The 15,846-nt window shown below is 43.1% G+C and overlaps 1 protein-coding gene across 2 annotated transcripts; it reads left to right on the top strand.

The window, feature by feature from the left end:
* Window positions 1-11,213: 11,213 nt before the first annotated feature.
* Window positions 11,214-12,413, top strand: LOC115514759 (olfactory receptor 2B6-like). Of its 2 annotated transcripts, XM_030316935.1 has the most exons (2): window positions 11,214-12,142; window positions 12,374-12,413. In XM_030316935.1, exons 1-2 carry the CDS (start codon window positions 11,214-11,216, stop codon window positions 12,411-12,413), a joined length of 969 nt encoding a protein of 322 aa, XP_030172795.1. The 2 variants fall into 2 exon arrangements, with proteins under 2 accessions (XP_030172795.1, XP_030172796.1); XM_030316936.1 differs by lacking the exon at window positions 12,374-12,413 and having other exon boundaries at window positions 11,214-12,155.
* Window positions 12,414-15,846: the final 3,433 nt, after the last annotated feature.

Here is a 15,846-nt window from a genome sequence, read left to right as displayed (position 1 = left end):
CGGTAGCCATTTATAGAACCTTGGATTGGATTCTTTTATTTCACAGAAAAGGGCTTTCCTTAACTGTAACATTTCCAACAGATACAAATTTGAATGTATTTGTCATGGTGAAGGGTAGTGAAGAGCCAAGTGTGAGGAAAAGGGGTAAAAGGGACGAGGCAAAAAAAAATTTAAACGTTGCATCTAAAATTTCCTCCTTGGCTCACAATGTCACGTCCCCCGTGGAGTCAGGTACCCTATGAGGCCCTCATCTCCTCCGTTTCTCAGAGGGACTCATTATCTCGGGTAGGAAATTCTGGACAGCATCAAAGTCTCCAGATACTTCTCCCTCACTTCCACGAGAAAATCTTTGGCTGAGATAGTACAAACTAATAACTCAATCTAGAGATAAGAAGCAACTGTCAGGAGGCAACTTGTCTCACGGTGCCAAGAACTTTGCTCAAATACAAATCTAATACTGATCAGGTTTGATTGCTCATCTATGTATTTCAATATTTGTTGACAGAAAAAAATCATTGTATGCCGTTTGTTTATGTTAACAGAGATGATAATGTTATCATTATATCTACCTAATATATTCCATCTCTACCAATATAAGTAGTGGTATTAAGATTATACTATAAGACTTTAATAATGTTTATATTTATTTTATTAAAAAAATTTTTTTTAATGTTTATTTTTGAGACAGAGAGAGACAGGGCTTGAGTGGGGGAGGGACAGACAGAGGGAGACACAGAATCTGAAGCAGGCTCCAGGCCCTGGGCTGTCAGCACAGAGCCGGATGTGGGGCTCAAACTCGTGAACTGTGAGATCATGACCTGAGCTGACGCTTAACTGACTGAGCCACTCAGGCACCCCTCTCTTTGATTTTAAAACCAGTAGCAGCAGGGGTGCACAGGGTTCCATTGTGATAGAAGACTCACAAGACCCAACATAACAGTGCTTGGGAACCTAAGGTTATTTTAAGAAAAGGATATAAAATAACAACAGCGTTGAAGGAAAGGCTGCTTCACGGTTAGAAGTTTGGAGAAGCCAGGCATGAACACCAACTCTCTTTTCGCTGTAGAAACCGTATGGATGTGCTTTCTGTCTCAGATCAAAAGTCCTGATGTGCGCACGGAACACTCTAGAACAGGGAATGCAAAAGGGAGTCTCACATGGGGCTTCTTAGACCCTGCTGGTCATGCACACATACTCTTGCTGTGAATCAGACCTAACAGAGCCCTCCTGGGGTTTCCCTGAGACTCATCAGTGTCACGCTCATCGGTGACCAACGCCGACAGGCCGGTGCAAACCTTCCTGCAGCTCCTCTTACAACAGTCACACAGTGACAGTCCTCACCCGCCCACGTCCTGTCCCGGCCGGGGTCGGCGCGTGCAGTACGTCCCTTATTTCGGTGAAACAGTTCAAGCCAATTCTGGATAGGCCGGAAGTCACCCTCAACTTCCCAACCCCCCTGTCATTCGGCTGTCGCCTTCTGTAGGAGTGGAGGAAAGATCAGCTTACACACCCGAGAGATCTTGAGCAGATGCTTCGTGCTGGTCACCAGAATCACGGGATAAGCAATTCCCTGGAGAAAGATTTACACACCCCTCTTCACATGGTAAAGACGTTCGTAAGCTCCTTCTAGTTAATCCTCTCCTATCATCCCAGTGGCTCACGTCCGGTAACAAGCAGTCAGCACTGGTCATTGCTGACGTCCTGGATGGCTGGTTCCCACACGCGCGCCCCCCCCCCCCCCCCCCGCCCTGCCCTGGGCCGTGGTTGCACTTGCAGCCCTGGCCTACCCAGCGCTCAGATCGTCCCCATCTGGGACAAGGAATATACACATTCTCACACGTTTGCTGCCCCTCAGGGGTCCCTTTCCCTCCAATCTGGTACGCGTAGGTCAGAGATAAAGTTAGCTCTGAGGCCCTATGCGTTCCACAGAGACCAGGGCCAAGTGTCCCAGAGCAGGGACCTCTTGAATGAATGGGATCCCGGCCCCACCTTGGCCTCCGCCTCTCTGTAGTTTCTTCACTTGTGAAATGTGGGTGATGACATTCCCAAAGGGCTATTTGGATTTCAAATGAGGTAAGACTCGCACTGGGAACAGTTCCTGGCGTGTAGTAACCAGTCAGCGTTTGTTGTCTTGTCACCTACACGATACAGGAAAGAAAGCCCATTGGGAGTGTCAGCTGAAACGAGCTGATACTAAATTCACATGGAAAAACAAAAATGCAAGAAAAGCTAGGAAGATGCTGAAAAATAAAAACGATGAAGGGTCACTGGACTACTGGACATTGATACCATAAAGCTCTAGAACTGAAACTACGCGGTATTAGCGTGTGACTAGACCCTTGGGTAGAATAGAAAGTTTGGATTTAGACCCAAACGTCCGTGGTAACTTAGTGTGTGACAAAAATGGAATCTTAAGTTACTGAGAAAAGATGGATTTTTTTTTTTTTTTTTTTTTAATGTGGTGAAAGCTGATCTCGGGGAAATGTGTCTTTTCTTTCTGAATAAGGACCAGGTAGGTAGCGCATCGCAGGGTCCACCACAGGCCACCTTCCTGCTGCTTGGATGCTCCTCATGGAGGTTCTTGGAAGAGCTCGTCTGGGATTGCACAGGGGTCTCTCTTCCCGGGGAAAACTTAGGGGGGTGAGGTGAACTCCAGCTTCCGCCACTGGGCCGGTTTGGAGGCCACAACGAACACCCGCTGGATCCCTCCATCATCCGTTCCAGACCTCCCTCACCTTCAGCCGGTCTGGGGGCTCAGATCTTGATTCCTGAGGGCACTCAGCCTCTGATCACCTCGCCCCTTTAGAGCTGGGCTTGCCACATGGGTCCGTTTGCTGTCGCAACCGAGCAAGGATTTTCCTGGAGGAGTCCAAGTGGATAACCCAAGTGCCAGAAATATCACCTCCAGGCCCTATTGTTCAACCTTAGCTCCCCTCCCCCAGGGGATTGGGGTAAGTTTCCCCTGCCGAGGTGGTGACTCCGCGTCCTACATGCTGGTCTTTTAGGTCAAGAAGCCCGAGAAGTTGGATTCTAGCTGTGTTCTCTGGTGGAAGTTTTCTTCTTTGGGGAACCAGGAGCTCCAAACCCACAAACCCCAGGATTGTGGCATTGAGGAGCACAAGTTCCTCAAGTGGATCATAGTCATGGAAAGTGTAGCCCTTCCTGCCTCCACGTTTTGGAATAGAATACTGTTTCTAAGTCCATTAAACTCCGTAAGGTTCTCAATCTCACGCCACCTCCAAATTTTTCTCTGCATTCTTGAATCTCTACTCTTTGGAGGCCTAGCTAGACCCTGCCCTTAACCCTAATACACCCAATGTCCTGAGAGAAGATGCCAGGATTGATTACATGAATGAACATACCTAGGGGCAGCTGGGTGGCTGAATTGGTTAAGCGTCCGACTCTCGGTTTTGGCTCAGGTCATGATCTCTCAGTTCGTGGGTTCAAACCCCACATTGGGCTCTGTCCTGGTGGCACAGAGTCTGCTTGGGATTCTGTCTCCCTCTCTCTCTGTCCCTCTCAAAAATAAATAAATAAACATTAAAAAAAAAAAAAAGAAGAAGAAGAAAAAAGAAAACACCTAGACCTTTCCAGAGCCACACCAACAGTATCTCAGTAATTAATATTTGCTGGGTCATAGCGTTAGTTCGTGGAGCCCATCTAGCGCAAAGGCATTTCAAGTTCAGTCTGAGCCTTTTACATGCTGAACCTGACGTCATCCCAAGACCTTTCCATCTTAAACAAGGAACTATAAACTAAAAAAGAGGTTTGGATTCCCTACTACGATTTGTACTTTAGTCCCTGCCATCCGCGTGCGTGGTCTCAGCCCCATGAATTCGAACACAAGCCCACGCACTCTGTGGCACTATTCCAGAACCTTCAGGTTTTTCTCTCATGCTGCTCTTCAGATTCCATAGTCACCTGGCAATGAGCTTAGAGCTTATGACCTCTAAGTTCGAAATTGCCTCTGACCCATGCTCGGTGCTTCCGAAGGTCCTGCTGAAGGTTTGCTATTCTTGGTGCTTGGGTCCTCCTAGCAAAGTAGGCTCTTCCTGGGGTCAGCACTCAGGGATCCAACCCACATGCCTCTCTCCCAAATATCCCTGTGCCCATGCCTGCTCCCGTCCAGACAGAGTAATCGGTTAGACGGTCAGAAATGAATATTATAGCGTTCCAGGAGCTCTTCCCTTACAAAGAGAGAGGGAGAGGGAGAGGGAGAAGGAGAGGGAGAGGAGAGAGGAGAGAGGAGAGAGGAGAGAGGAGAGAGGAGAGAGGAGAGAGAAACTATGCCATTAAGCAGCCCTCTGAGAAACAGAGGTGAGAAAAGGTGGGGAGAGACACTGGCACTAGCTAAGAAGAGAAATGAAATGTAAATGAACCAGAGCGTATACTTCGTAGTTTCTGTCTTCTTTCCTAACAGATATATCGGTGACTTTGGGGAAATCTGTTTAACTTCTCTGAGCCTGTTTCCACATCAACACACTAAGTTAAAAGTGGACCTGTTCTAGAGGGTTTGGGGGAGGACAGTGAGCCCGATCAGATACTATTCCCACTATTAGTAAAGTCTGCAGGTTCTTATTTCCAGGTCGTTGGTAACTAGGCATTATTTCCTAATTTTTCACTTGAAGGACTACTGACATGTTTGAGATTATTAACCTTGGTCTATCCTATAAACTAAAGATTTGGTTATTCATATTTTCTTACTGGTTTAGCCTTTCATTTTCTTTAAAATACTATTTTCTTTATTTGTATTACCTAACTAGTGTAAGGTCTTGTGGGAAAAAAAGGAAATCCTACATTACAAGCATCATTTTTCCCCAAATGATCCCACCCTCACTCCCGTTCTCACTTTCAGAGGTAATGCTATTAGTTTGGGTGGTTAAAAATATTATGCATTAGTTTTGGAGGATTAAGTCTTAGTTTTTTTTCCTTTTCTATTTTTACCTGATGCCCCTTCCACATAAAGAAGGAATTCTCACTCTCAGGTAATCCCATACCGGCATATGATACATAAATTTATATTTAGAGCATTTTAGTCATGGGTTTATATAGTTAAGAGCATGTTAGCTATTCTTTCTTGTATCTTGAGCTCCTCACTCAGAAGCATCGGAGGCAAATACTTCTAGTGCAGATTAATTATTAGTCAATTTTCTGTTGAGGGACTAAAATTTTCTCCATCTTTGGTGACTACAAACATTGCAACAATACAAGTTCTTGTTCCTATGCCTTTATAAACTGACAATTGTATTTCGTTGGGTCAATTTCCATGAATAATATTGCTAGGCTGATAAATATATGTGTATTTTCAAAATTAACTGTCTTATTTATTTCTAAAAATCTAATAGTGCTTTACATTTCTACCCATAATTTGTGAGAGTAGCCTTTTCCCTTCAGCAAGATTAGGAACATGAGTTACTTCTGGCTATACTTTTTTTTTTTTTTTTTGTCAATCCGGTAAGTGACTTATTATCACTTCAACATATTTTTCTCATTGTTTGGGAATTTAAAATCTTCTCATACAGATTTGCTACTCTGAGTTGTACATTCAAATTATTTGGTGTTCTTTCTACTGTGTTACTTGTATGTTTTCATGGTTTTGTAAAAATTTTTATATTATAAATACTAAACTTTTAATAATTATGAATTTGTTTTAATAATGTGTCTACTCATATGAAAAATTGATATGGAACTACCTAGAAGAACATATAAAAATAAATCCTGGATAGAAGAAACTATAGGAAAACAGAAATCGTTTTTTAACCTTGCAAAAACAAATCTAGAAAACCATATTAAAGAAAGGGAGAGTTTCTTCACTAAGCCCAGAAATGTAAAAGTCCGTGAAAGAAATATTTGGGTATATGATAAATAAAACTGCTTTATGTAAATCGAGGTAATAAAATATTTCTGTGGTAAATTAAGTAGAAATCTGTTTATTGTCTAGAAATTGATCTCAGAATTTCACAACAAATGGACATTTTCTTTCCCATGTGGCTTCACAGAACTCCATAGTTTACAAAAGGAAATTAACTCCCAGTTTGAGGGCACAAAACTCAAGCCTTATTTGATGAGTTCTTTTAGTCCCTATTGTCATTCCCTTTTGTCTTAGAAAAAGCTGAGGAGACAGTCTCTGGAGAGGGGGTAATGGTGGAGCAAACCTAAGCTAAACTTGGAATTGGCTTCATAGAGATCTCCCTCTGTGCCCATTGGCTATCTTGGTCAATTACCATTAAACACAGAACAGTGTTACTTCCCTTATAAACCAGAACACGCGCCAACATGACTTTGAAAAAAAACCTCTCTGTCCTCATTTATGTTGCAAATGTGGTGAGGAGAATACTGAAAACAGCAGTTAATGCCTTAATACTTTGCATTGTGGGGGTACCTGGGTGGCTCAGGTGGTCGAGCGTCCAACTCTTGATTTCAGATCAAGTCATGAACCCGGGGTCCTGGGATCGAGCCCTGCCTCTGGCCCCGTGCTGAGTGTGGAATCTTAAGATTCTCTCTCTCCACCCCTTTCCCCTGCTCGTGCTCTGTCTCTCTCTCTCTAAAAAAACAAAACAAAAAAACCCAAAAAAAAACCTTTAACCGTGAAGCCAGAAAAAGACATTCGGGGTGTCCGCAAGATTTCATTCCTATTCTTGTATTTTCTAGTGAATCCTGAATGGAGATCTCATTTGCCACCGGCAAAGGGGAGTAAGGACTGAAGAACTTCATCGCATCGCAAGAGCTTGAATCGGCGTGTTTCTACCCGGTCGTACTGGAAAGCTTCTCACACAGGCACACACCCGCATCATCCTATCTCTAGTGCTTCAAACAGAGGTAAGTTATTCTACAAAACATGCTGAAATTCGGGTGTTCTGAGAACTCACCTTATGGATTGGTCATCATTATATTGCAAAAATCTGACGGAGGCTCAATGCCTTCATTCCATTTATTTGTTCATTGTGCTCCGTTGCATATATTTGTTATCTCTACCAAAAATCAAAACTTTGGAGCAGAGCAGTCCTGGGTTCTAATTTCCAGTCTGCTATGTACTAGCTTTGGCAAAGAACCCCTCTGAGCCTTGCAGTTCAGGTTTTTCCCTGAGTCGATCTTTCATGAAATAAGGGGGGAAAGGGCAGGGCAAACTTTCCTCTCTAGTCTAAGCCAAAGAGCAGTGTTGGGTCAATAGATTACTTCTGTTACTTATCCGTAACATTCACGGAGACGTGAGTGCTTGAGGAAACTGGGGACCAATTTTGCCTTCTATGGAAAACAGAAAACCCCGGTGTTACGGACTGAATCGCTTTCCCAAACCACCGAGTGGGTGGTCCAGCTGTGCAGTGACTTTGCGGCCTGACCAGAGCTCTAACTCTTGCCACCTTTCCTAGTTCAATGCTCTTTCCATAGTCACAGCTTAAAAAGAGGTTTCCAAGACTTTGTTGGGCCTCTTCACTCCGAATCCCTGAATGTCAGTCACAGAGTGAGAAAATCCAGTATGTAGCTGGGCATGTAACGTCAGCCAGTTCACAGGCAAGCAGGTGGTAGGAACTCATAGTATCTCGACAAAATAAACGGAAATATCCTGAATTACATATAGATAAAGACTCAACAATCCAAACATCTCCTTTCAACTGCTACTTTCAAAAAAGCCTCATTTTTTCCTTACCTGTGGTTGATTTCTTGTGTCTCACATTGTTAAAATATGTTCCTATGTTGGGGCGCCTGGGTGGCTCCGTCGGTTGAGCGTCAGACTCTTGGTTTCCGCTGAGGTCACGATCTCATGGTTCGTGGGTTCGAGCCCCTGTCAGGCTCTAACTGCAGCTCTTGCTTGGGATTTCTCTCTCCTTCTCTCTCTGTCTCTTCCTGGCTTGCTCTCTCTCTCTCAAAATAAATAAATGTTAAAAAATATATGTGTCCCTGCGTTGACCAAGGGAACACTGGTTACTCAAAATGGGAGTCGTGTCCTCTGAAGATGGCAGGAGAAGAACCCCACCCAGGAGCAGAGAAGTGGATTGTGCAGTTTTGGGAGGCCTCAGCCACGAGTAGGAATCACCTGCGCCGTGAGGTAAAGAGCCCCCCGCCAGGATTTCAGTGACACAGGTGACGACTCCCTAGTTTGCTTCCATTGTTAACAAATCCTTCCAACCTAATGTTAGTGATGAGAGTAATGATTCAAATTACTGAACTTTTAGTACAAAATGACATTTCAACTTTTTAATAGAAAGGTCTCTCTTTTAGAGTGGATATATTTTGAGGTTACGGGCAGTTTGAAAGATGGGTGAAACTTTGTCCCCACAATGACGAAAGGGCGAGAAGTTAGTTGGGCCCCCCCTCTGCTATGATCCTCAGCGATGGCTTCTTGGAGAGGCCATCTCCTGGCTGAGTTCCAGGAGAGGATGTGAGATCCACAATGCCGTCTGGACTGGAGGAGGAAACACGCGGCGTCCTCAGTGAGATTCCTCCTGAAGAACAGAGCGAAGTTCGTGTCACTCTTCCATCCACAGCTTGGAAGGCCCTATAACTTCTCCTCCAGATAAAAACTCTTCTGAGAGTGGAAGGGGCCTCTCGGCAATCGTGCGGGGACAGAAACTTCCGCAACAGCCCCGAGGACACAAGCGCAGAAGCTCGCCATGATTATGTGGACTTGACATTTTTTTCAACACTTGAGGAACCCAAGGAAATCGTGAAATCTCTCTTGATTCCATTTGCCCTGCTTTTCAGAATCCCTATAACAGGGACACCTTTTTCTTTTCTTTTCTTTTTTGGCAGTGAGATGCCCAGTGTCCCCAGACTCCAGCCTTTAGGAAATCTTCATATGGAGCCCAAGTCAGACTCAGTTTCAAGGATCTATTAACAGATACAAGATTAAATTCATGTAGGATTTTTTTATGGTATTTAAGTCTAAAGCAATGCTGATCCTTATAGTAAAATGCAGAGTATAAGACATTTAAAGTTATTATATAATGCATGTATTATGTTACATGCATATATATACATATTATACATATATACAATACATATAGATGTTATATATATTATATAATGCAGATATTATATTACATGCATATATATACATATTATATACATAATACATATACATGTTATATACACTATATAATACATATGTTAGATCACATACATATATAATACATATATTAATAAGTGTTATAATCTACTTGCTTACTGAAAATTAGAATGAGCAGGCGTAAAGGTAAATATTAAAGTCTGATTTACTCTCTCTCCATCCCCACTCCCCAGAGGTAACAATCTCTAACACTTGTGTATACCTTCCAGGTAATTTTTGCACACATGCGAATACTAACAGACATAATGTGATGTTGCCATATGTGAATAAACACACGGAAGCATGTTCCGGTACTTGTCTGTCCCCCTCGAGGATTTGAGTGGTTTTGCACATTTGTATCTTCATCTGGATTTATGTCTGTATCTCATACCTCATCTCACTGACAGCTGTGTAGCAACGAAAACTTTCCGAGTATCTCTGAGACTTCCCCACCACTGTACTGAGAGCTAGAGAAGGAGTGAGCGAAATTAAAGCACACATTGACGAAAAATTTAAAAATTATGTTCCTATCATTAAATTCACATTAAAAATTTTTTTAACGTTTGTTTATTTTTGAGAGAGACAGAGTGCGAGCAGGGGAGGGGCAGAGAGAGAGGGACACACAGAATCTGAAACAGGCTCCAGGCTCTGAGCCGTCAGCATGGAGCCTGATGCGGGGCTCAAACCCACAAACTGTGAGATCATGACCTGAGCTGAAGTTGGACGCTTAACCGACTGAGCCACCCAGGCACCCCAAATTTGCATTTCTAAACCAACAGGATCATAAGCAAAGAATAGAGGGAAGTATTAGTAAGGCAGCAGACTCTGGGACGGACACATCCTCGACAGGTGGCCTTAGCTCATTTCCTCCAGCGAACTGAGGACTCAGTTCTGCTGTCTGAAGTCAGAGTTCCTGCCTCACTGTGATGCTTTGTTCACAGGCCGCGCGGCTCGGGGCCCAGCAACTTGCCGGGAAGGTCACGTTTATCCTTTACATCAGAGAGCCACCATCGCATCTGTTGGTGAGGTGGGAGTGGAGGGGACCAGAAGGTAAACTGTCAACTCACAGAGTCATTTTCCATTGGCGCACCTCGGACTCTTTGGGGTCCAACGGTCACAGTCAGCTTCCTCTACGAACACGGCAGAGGCCTTGCGGTCACTACGGTGCGTTTCTGTCACACTCACGCTGTCACACCGGGAAGGCATTGTTATGCCCATTTTATAGACGGGGAGCCTGAAGTTCAAGAGGATAAGATGTACATTCCCAGGATGATTTAACCAATGACTTTATTTAGTAGAGACTTGAACCCAGGCTTGTCTGGCTCCAAATTCCATGCTACCGACATCTCTTTATCCTGATTCTGGGAGATCTTAAAAGGCAAGAGACATGTTCTTTTGAAATGTGTCTGGTCGCTTGCTAGCACCTACCTACATGGTTTCGGGAGGTGGTCTGAATAATTTTAGGTGTTTCGGATGAAAAGGCCATCTCCATGGCAACGAGGAGAAATGAGAGTGAAAAAGGACTATGGCAGGGATTGTAACCGAATCGTCCTAAAAATAGCAATCTGGGTGGAAGGTAGTGTAAATAAAGATCAACGAAATGACCAAAATTATCAAGGAATGCACTTTGTTAAAGTCGTTTAAATCTAGTATTTGCTTTTTAAATTTTGGCCTTTGTTTTTGAAATGCCAATACAGGGGCACCTGGGTGGCTCAGTCGGTTGGGCGGCTGACTTCGGCTCAGGTCATGATCTCGCGGTCCGTGAGTTCGAGCCCCGCGTCGGGCTCTGTGCTGACAGCTCAGAGCCTGGAGCCTGCTTCCGATTCTGTGTCTCCCCCTCTCTGACCCTCCCCTGTTCATGCTCTGTCTCTCTCTGTCTCAAAAATAAATAAACGTTAAAAAAAAAAAATTAAAAAAAAAATCTTTCTTCTTAAAAAAAAAAAAAAAAAAAAAAAAAGAAATGCCGATACAGACAGAAGAAAGATCACATTACAGAGATACCTAAGTATCGGTGACTATTTCCAACTCCGTATTGGCAATCTCCATTCTGTAAATAGCTTCAAGCAGGTAGTAAAGTGATTATAAATCATTGAAATCGCCCATAACCCTGCATTCACCGACTTCCTGAATTTTTGTGTTTCAGGAACGAAGAGCTGAGACACCAATCATGAAGGGGGTAAACGCGAGCGCCCCCTGGGAGTTCACCCTCTTAGGTTTCTCAGATCGACCGCGGCTGGAGCTCCCACTCTTTGTGGTCTTCTTCATTTCTTACGTGGCCACTATCTTTGGGAATCTGACCATTATTCTAGTGTCACGCCTGGACCCCAAACTCCACACCCCAATGTACTTTTTTCTTACCAATCTGTCACTCCTGGACCTTTGCTACACCACAAGTACAGTTCCACAAATGCTGGTCAATTTATGCAGCACCAGGAAGGTAATTAGTTATGGCAGCTGTGTGGCCCAGCTTTTCATGTTTCTAGCTTTGGGGGCCACTGAATGTGTTCTCCTGGCCGTCATGTCCTTGGATAGGTTTGTCGCTATTTGTCGGCCTCTCCGTTACTCAGTCGTCATGCATCAGAGGCTGTGCCTCCAGCTGGCGGCCGCGTCCTGGATTACGGGTTTCAGCAACTCAGTGTGGTTGTCCGCCTTGACCCTTCAGCTGCCGCTCTGTGGCCGTAAAGAAGTGGATCACTTCCTCTGTGAAGTCCCTGCTCTGCTCAAGTTGTCCTGTGTAGACACGACGGCAAACGAGGCTGAACTATTCTTTGTGAGCGTGCTGTTCCATGTAATACCCCTGACCCTCATCCTTGTATCGTATGCTTTTATTGCCCGAGCGGTGTTGAGAATCCAGTCGGCCGAAGGCCGGAGAAAGGCATTTGGGACATGTGGCTCCCATCTAATTGTGGTGTCACTCTTCTATGGCACTGCTATCTCCGTGTACCTGCAACCACCATCCCCCAACTCCAAGGACCGGGGCAAGATGGTGTCCCTCTTCTATGGGATCATCGCACCCATGTTGAACCCCCTTATATACACACTTAAGAATAAAGAGGTAAAGGAGGCCTTTAAAAGGTTAGTTGCAAGAGCCGCCTTAATCAAGAAATGAATGGGGCGCCTGCGTGGCTCAGTCAGTTGAGCGTCCGACTTTGGCTCAGGTCATGATCTCGCAGTCTGTGAGTTCGAGCCCCGTGTCGGGCTCTGTGCTGATGGCTCAGAGCCTGGAGCCTGCTTCCGATTCTGTGTCCCCATCTCTCTCTGCCCCTCCCCCACCCATGCTCTGTCTCTCTCTGTCTCAGAAATAAATAAACATTAAGAAAAAATTTAAAAAAAAGAAATGAAGGATATGCAAATGATAAGCTTTTAAGCACTTAATGTTTACTTGGCTTACTAACTTCTCAGGCTGCCCTCTTTTCATCATTCCTACAGAGAATGTTCTGTTGGCCAAACACACTCATTGAATCAGTACCCAGAGCTCGTCTTCCAGTTGACCAGAAACTGTGTAACTTCAACATCTTCAAGCTTTACCCCAATGTTTGTGTAATTTGGTGAACTTAGACCTTTCTGAGAATGCGATAAAAGCCAGAAATCCTTGCTGTGGTAATATCACAAGTACACACACAAGTATTTTTGCACATAGTTAAAGGAGATTTAATGAAACCATGAAAAACAACCACTTTAAAGTTGGATCTGAGGTTAACAACCCCAGCTTTAATTTTCAATACCACTCCTGCATGAGCAGGCTAATAGATATCACAGTAATTTTTCTTCTAGAATTGCACCTGGATTTCCATCTCTTGCCACGGTTGTGTACTCATGTTTTCCTCCTAAATGAAAGCGTCCATTTTAATTCCTTTATAGATCAAATCCTAGGTTTTAGAAGGCCTACCTAATTTCCACAGTTCTCCCAATTATCAATATTATTATCATCTCTTAACCCCCAAACACTTACAGCCTAGATTTTAAACTAGTGTGCCCTGTCATGATTTCTAATGATTTCTCGTTTCATACATTTTGCTTGCACGACAGACATCTCATTGCATGTTGGTCTCCTTGAGAGGACACAGCCTGGATATATATTTTGTAATGTTTCCTTTAGAAGTCGTCAAACTTCTAGGGAAGTAGCATGTGCTTTATCACCGGGGTGTTTGGGTTGAGTGATTCATTCACGTTATAGTTATTTAATTGTGTTGCTTTTCCCCCCTTGTTTTCTCCTACCAAACTGTACGTATAGGAAATGAAATAACTAAAAAAATACATCTGCCCTGTTTCCTCTTAAAATCTGCAGGAACACCATGTATTTTTGCCATAACATAATGCTCACCGCTAAGAGAAATAAATCTGATTTGCCAAGTTCCAATTCCAGTTCTTTCGTATTAGATGTGAAAAGAGTAAATGGGGGGGGGGGCGCTTGGGTGGCTCAGTCGGTTAAGCATCCGACTCTTGATTTTGGCTCGGGTCATGATCTTGTGGCTCATGAGTTTTGAGTCCCGCATCCGACTCTGCACTGGTGGCATGGAGCCTGCTTGGGATTCTCTTTCTCTCTTCCTTGCTCTCTGCCCCTCCCCTGCTCGCGTTCTCTCTCTCTCTCTCTCTCTCTCTCTCTCTCTCTGTCCTTCTCTCTAAATAAATAGACTTAGACAAAAAAAGAGTAAATGGAAGCAAAACACTAATAGAGTATATTGGAAACAAAATACTATCATCACTGAAAATAAAATAAATTGCTAAAGGACCTAATAAATGATATATTAAATATCTAGAAGCAAATGTGTGTTTTAAAGCCAATGTTAGTGAAACTTGGTAAATTATGAGGACATAGAAAAGAAATCAAATTGAGGTCTTTCATCCATTTTGAGTTTATTTTTGTGAATGGTGTAAGAAAGTGGTCTAGTTTCTTTCTTCTGCAAGTTGCTGTCCAGTTTTCCAGCACCATTTCCTAAACAGACTGTCTTTTCTCTATTGGATGCTCTTTGCTGCTTTGTCAAAAATTAGTCGCCCATATGTTTGTGGGTCCAGGCAGGCAACAACCTCTTTGACCTCAGCTGCAGTAATTTCTTGCTCGACACATCTCCAAAGGCAAGGGAATTACAAGCAAAAATGAACTATTGGGACTTCATCAAGATTAAAAAGCTTCTGCACTGCAAGGGAAACAATCAACAAAACTAAAAAGCAACCGACAGAATGGGAAAATATATTTGCAAATGACATATCAGATAAAGGGTTAGTATCCAAAATCTATAAAGAACTTACCAAACTCAACACCCAAAAAACATCCAAAAACACCCAAAAAACAAATTGCCCAGTGAAGAAATGGGCAGAAGACATGAAGAGACACTTTTACAAAGAAGACACCCAGATCCTCATCAGGGAAATACAAGTCAAAGCCACACTGAGACACCACCTCACACCTGTCAGAGTGGCTCAAATGAACAAGTCAGGAGACTATAGATGCTGGCGAGGATGTGGAGAAATGGGAACCCTCTTGCACTGTTGGTGGGAATGCAAATTGGTGCAGCCACTCTGGAAAACAGTGTGGAGGTTCCTCAGAAAATTAAAAATAGAACTACTCTATCACCCAGCAATAGCACTAGTAGGAATTTACCCAAGGAGTAAATTGAGATACAGGAGTGCTGATGCATAGGGGCACGTGTACCCCAATGTTTATAGCAGCGTTTTCAACAACAGCCAAATTATGGAAAGAGCCTAAGTGTCCATCAACTGATGAATGGATAAAGAAATTGTGGTTTATATATACAATGGAATACTACTTGGCAATGAGAAAGAATGAAATCTGCCCATTTGTAGCAACGTGGGTAGAACTGGAGAGTATTATGCTAAGTGAAAGACGTCAGGCAGATAAAGACAGATACCATATGTTTTCACTCATATGTGGATCTTGAGAAACTTAACAGAAGACCATGGGGAGGGGAAGGGGAAAAAAATAGTTACAAACAGAGAGGGAGGGTGGCAAACCACAAGAGACTCTTAAATACAGAGGACAAACTGAGGGTGGATGGGGGGTGGGGGAGAGGGGAAAATGGGTGATGGGCATGGAGGAGGGCACTTGTTGGGATGAGCACCGGGTATTGTATGGAAGCCAATTTGACAATAAATTTATATTAAAAGAAATCAAAATTGAAATATGTTTAAATTTTTAAATGAAGGATTTAATACATTGATTCAATTAATTTTATACTGGTAGATTTGATTTTATACTGGTATATAATTTCATATTGGTATACAATTTTATACTGGTAGAAAATGATTTACAGATAAATTCTATTAGCTATTATCAGTTACCTTGTGACTATTAAAACATATATATAACCTTTTATATGTATTCATTTAGAATACAGATGCATTTAGAATAAGACATATCAGTCTAACTTTATGTCTTCTGTTTGCAATTCTGAGAAATTAATTTTTTTAATCCAAACCATTTTTAAGGAAAATATTTTGTTTTCTGTTTTCTTTTGTCTTCTTTTTTGAGTCTAGTTGACACACAATGGTACATTCGTTTCAGGTGTACAACTTAGTGATTTGACAAGTTTATCCATTATACTGTGTTCACCACAAGTATAGCTATCGTCTGTCCCGTTACATCCTTTTATAAGATCATGGACTGTATTCCTTATGTTCTGCTTTTTATTCCTGTGACTTATTCCGTAACTGGAGGCCACGACTCCCCCCCTCCTTCACCCATTTTGCCCATCTCCCACTCTCCTCCCCTCTGGCCGCCGTCAGCTTGTTCTCTGCACTTACAGTTCTCATTCTGCTTTTTCATTTGTTCCTTTTTTAGA

The sequence above is a fragment of the Lynx canadensis genome, chromosome B2 (genome assembly GCF_007474595.2).
Source record: "Lynx canadensis isolate LIC74 chromosome B2, mLynCan4.pri.v2, whole genome shotgun sequence".
NCBI lineage: Eukaryota > Metazoa > Chordata > Mammalia > Carnivora > Felidae > Lynx > Lynx canadensis.
The sequence above is the reverse complement of the archived record's forward strand: the minus strand, read 5'-3'. Positions and strand labels throughout refer to the sequence as shown.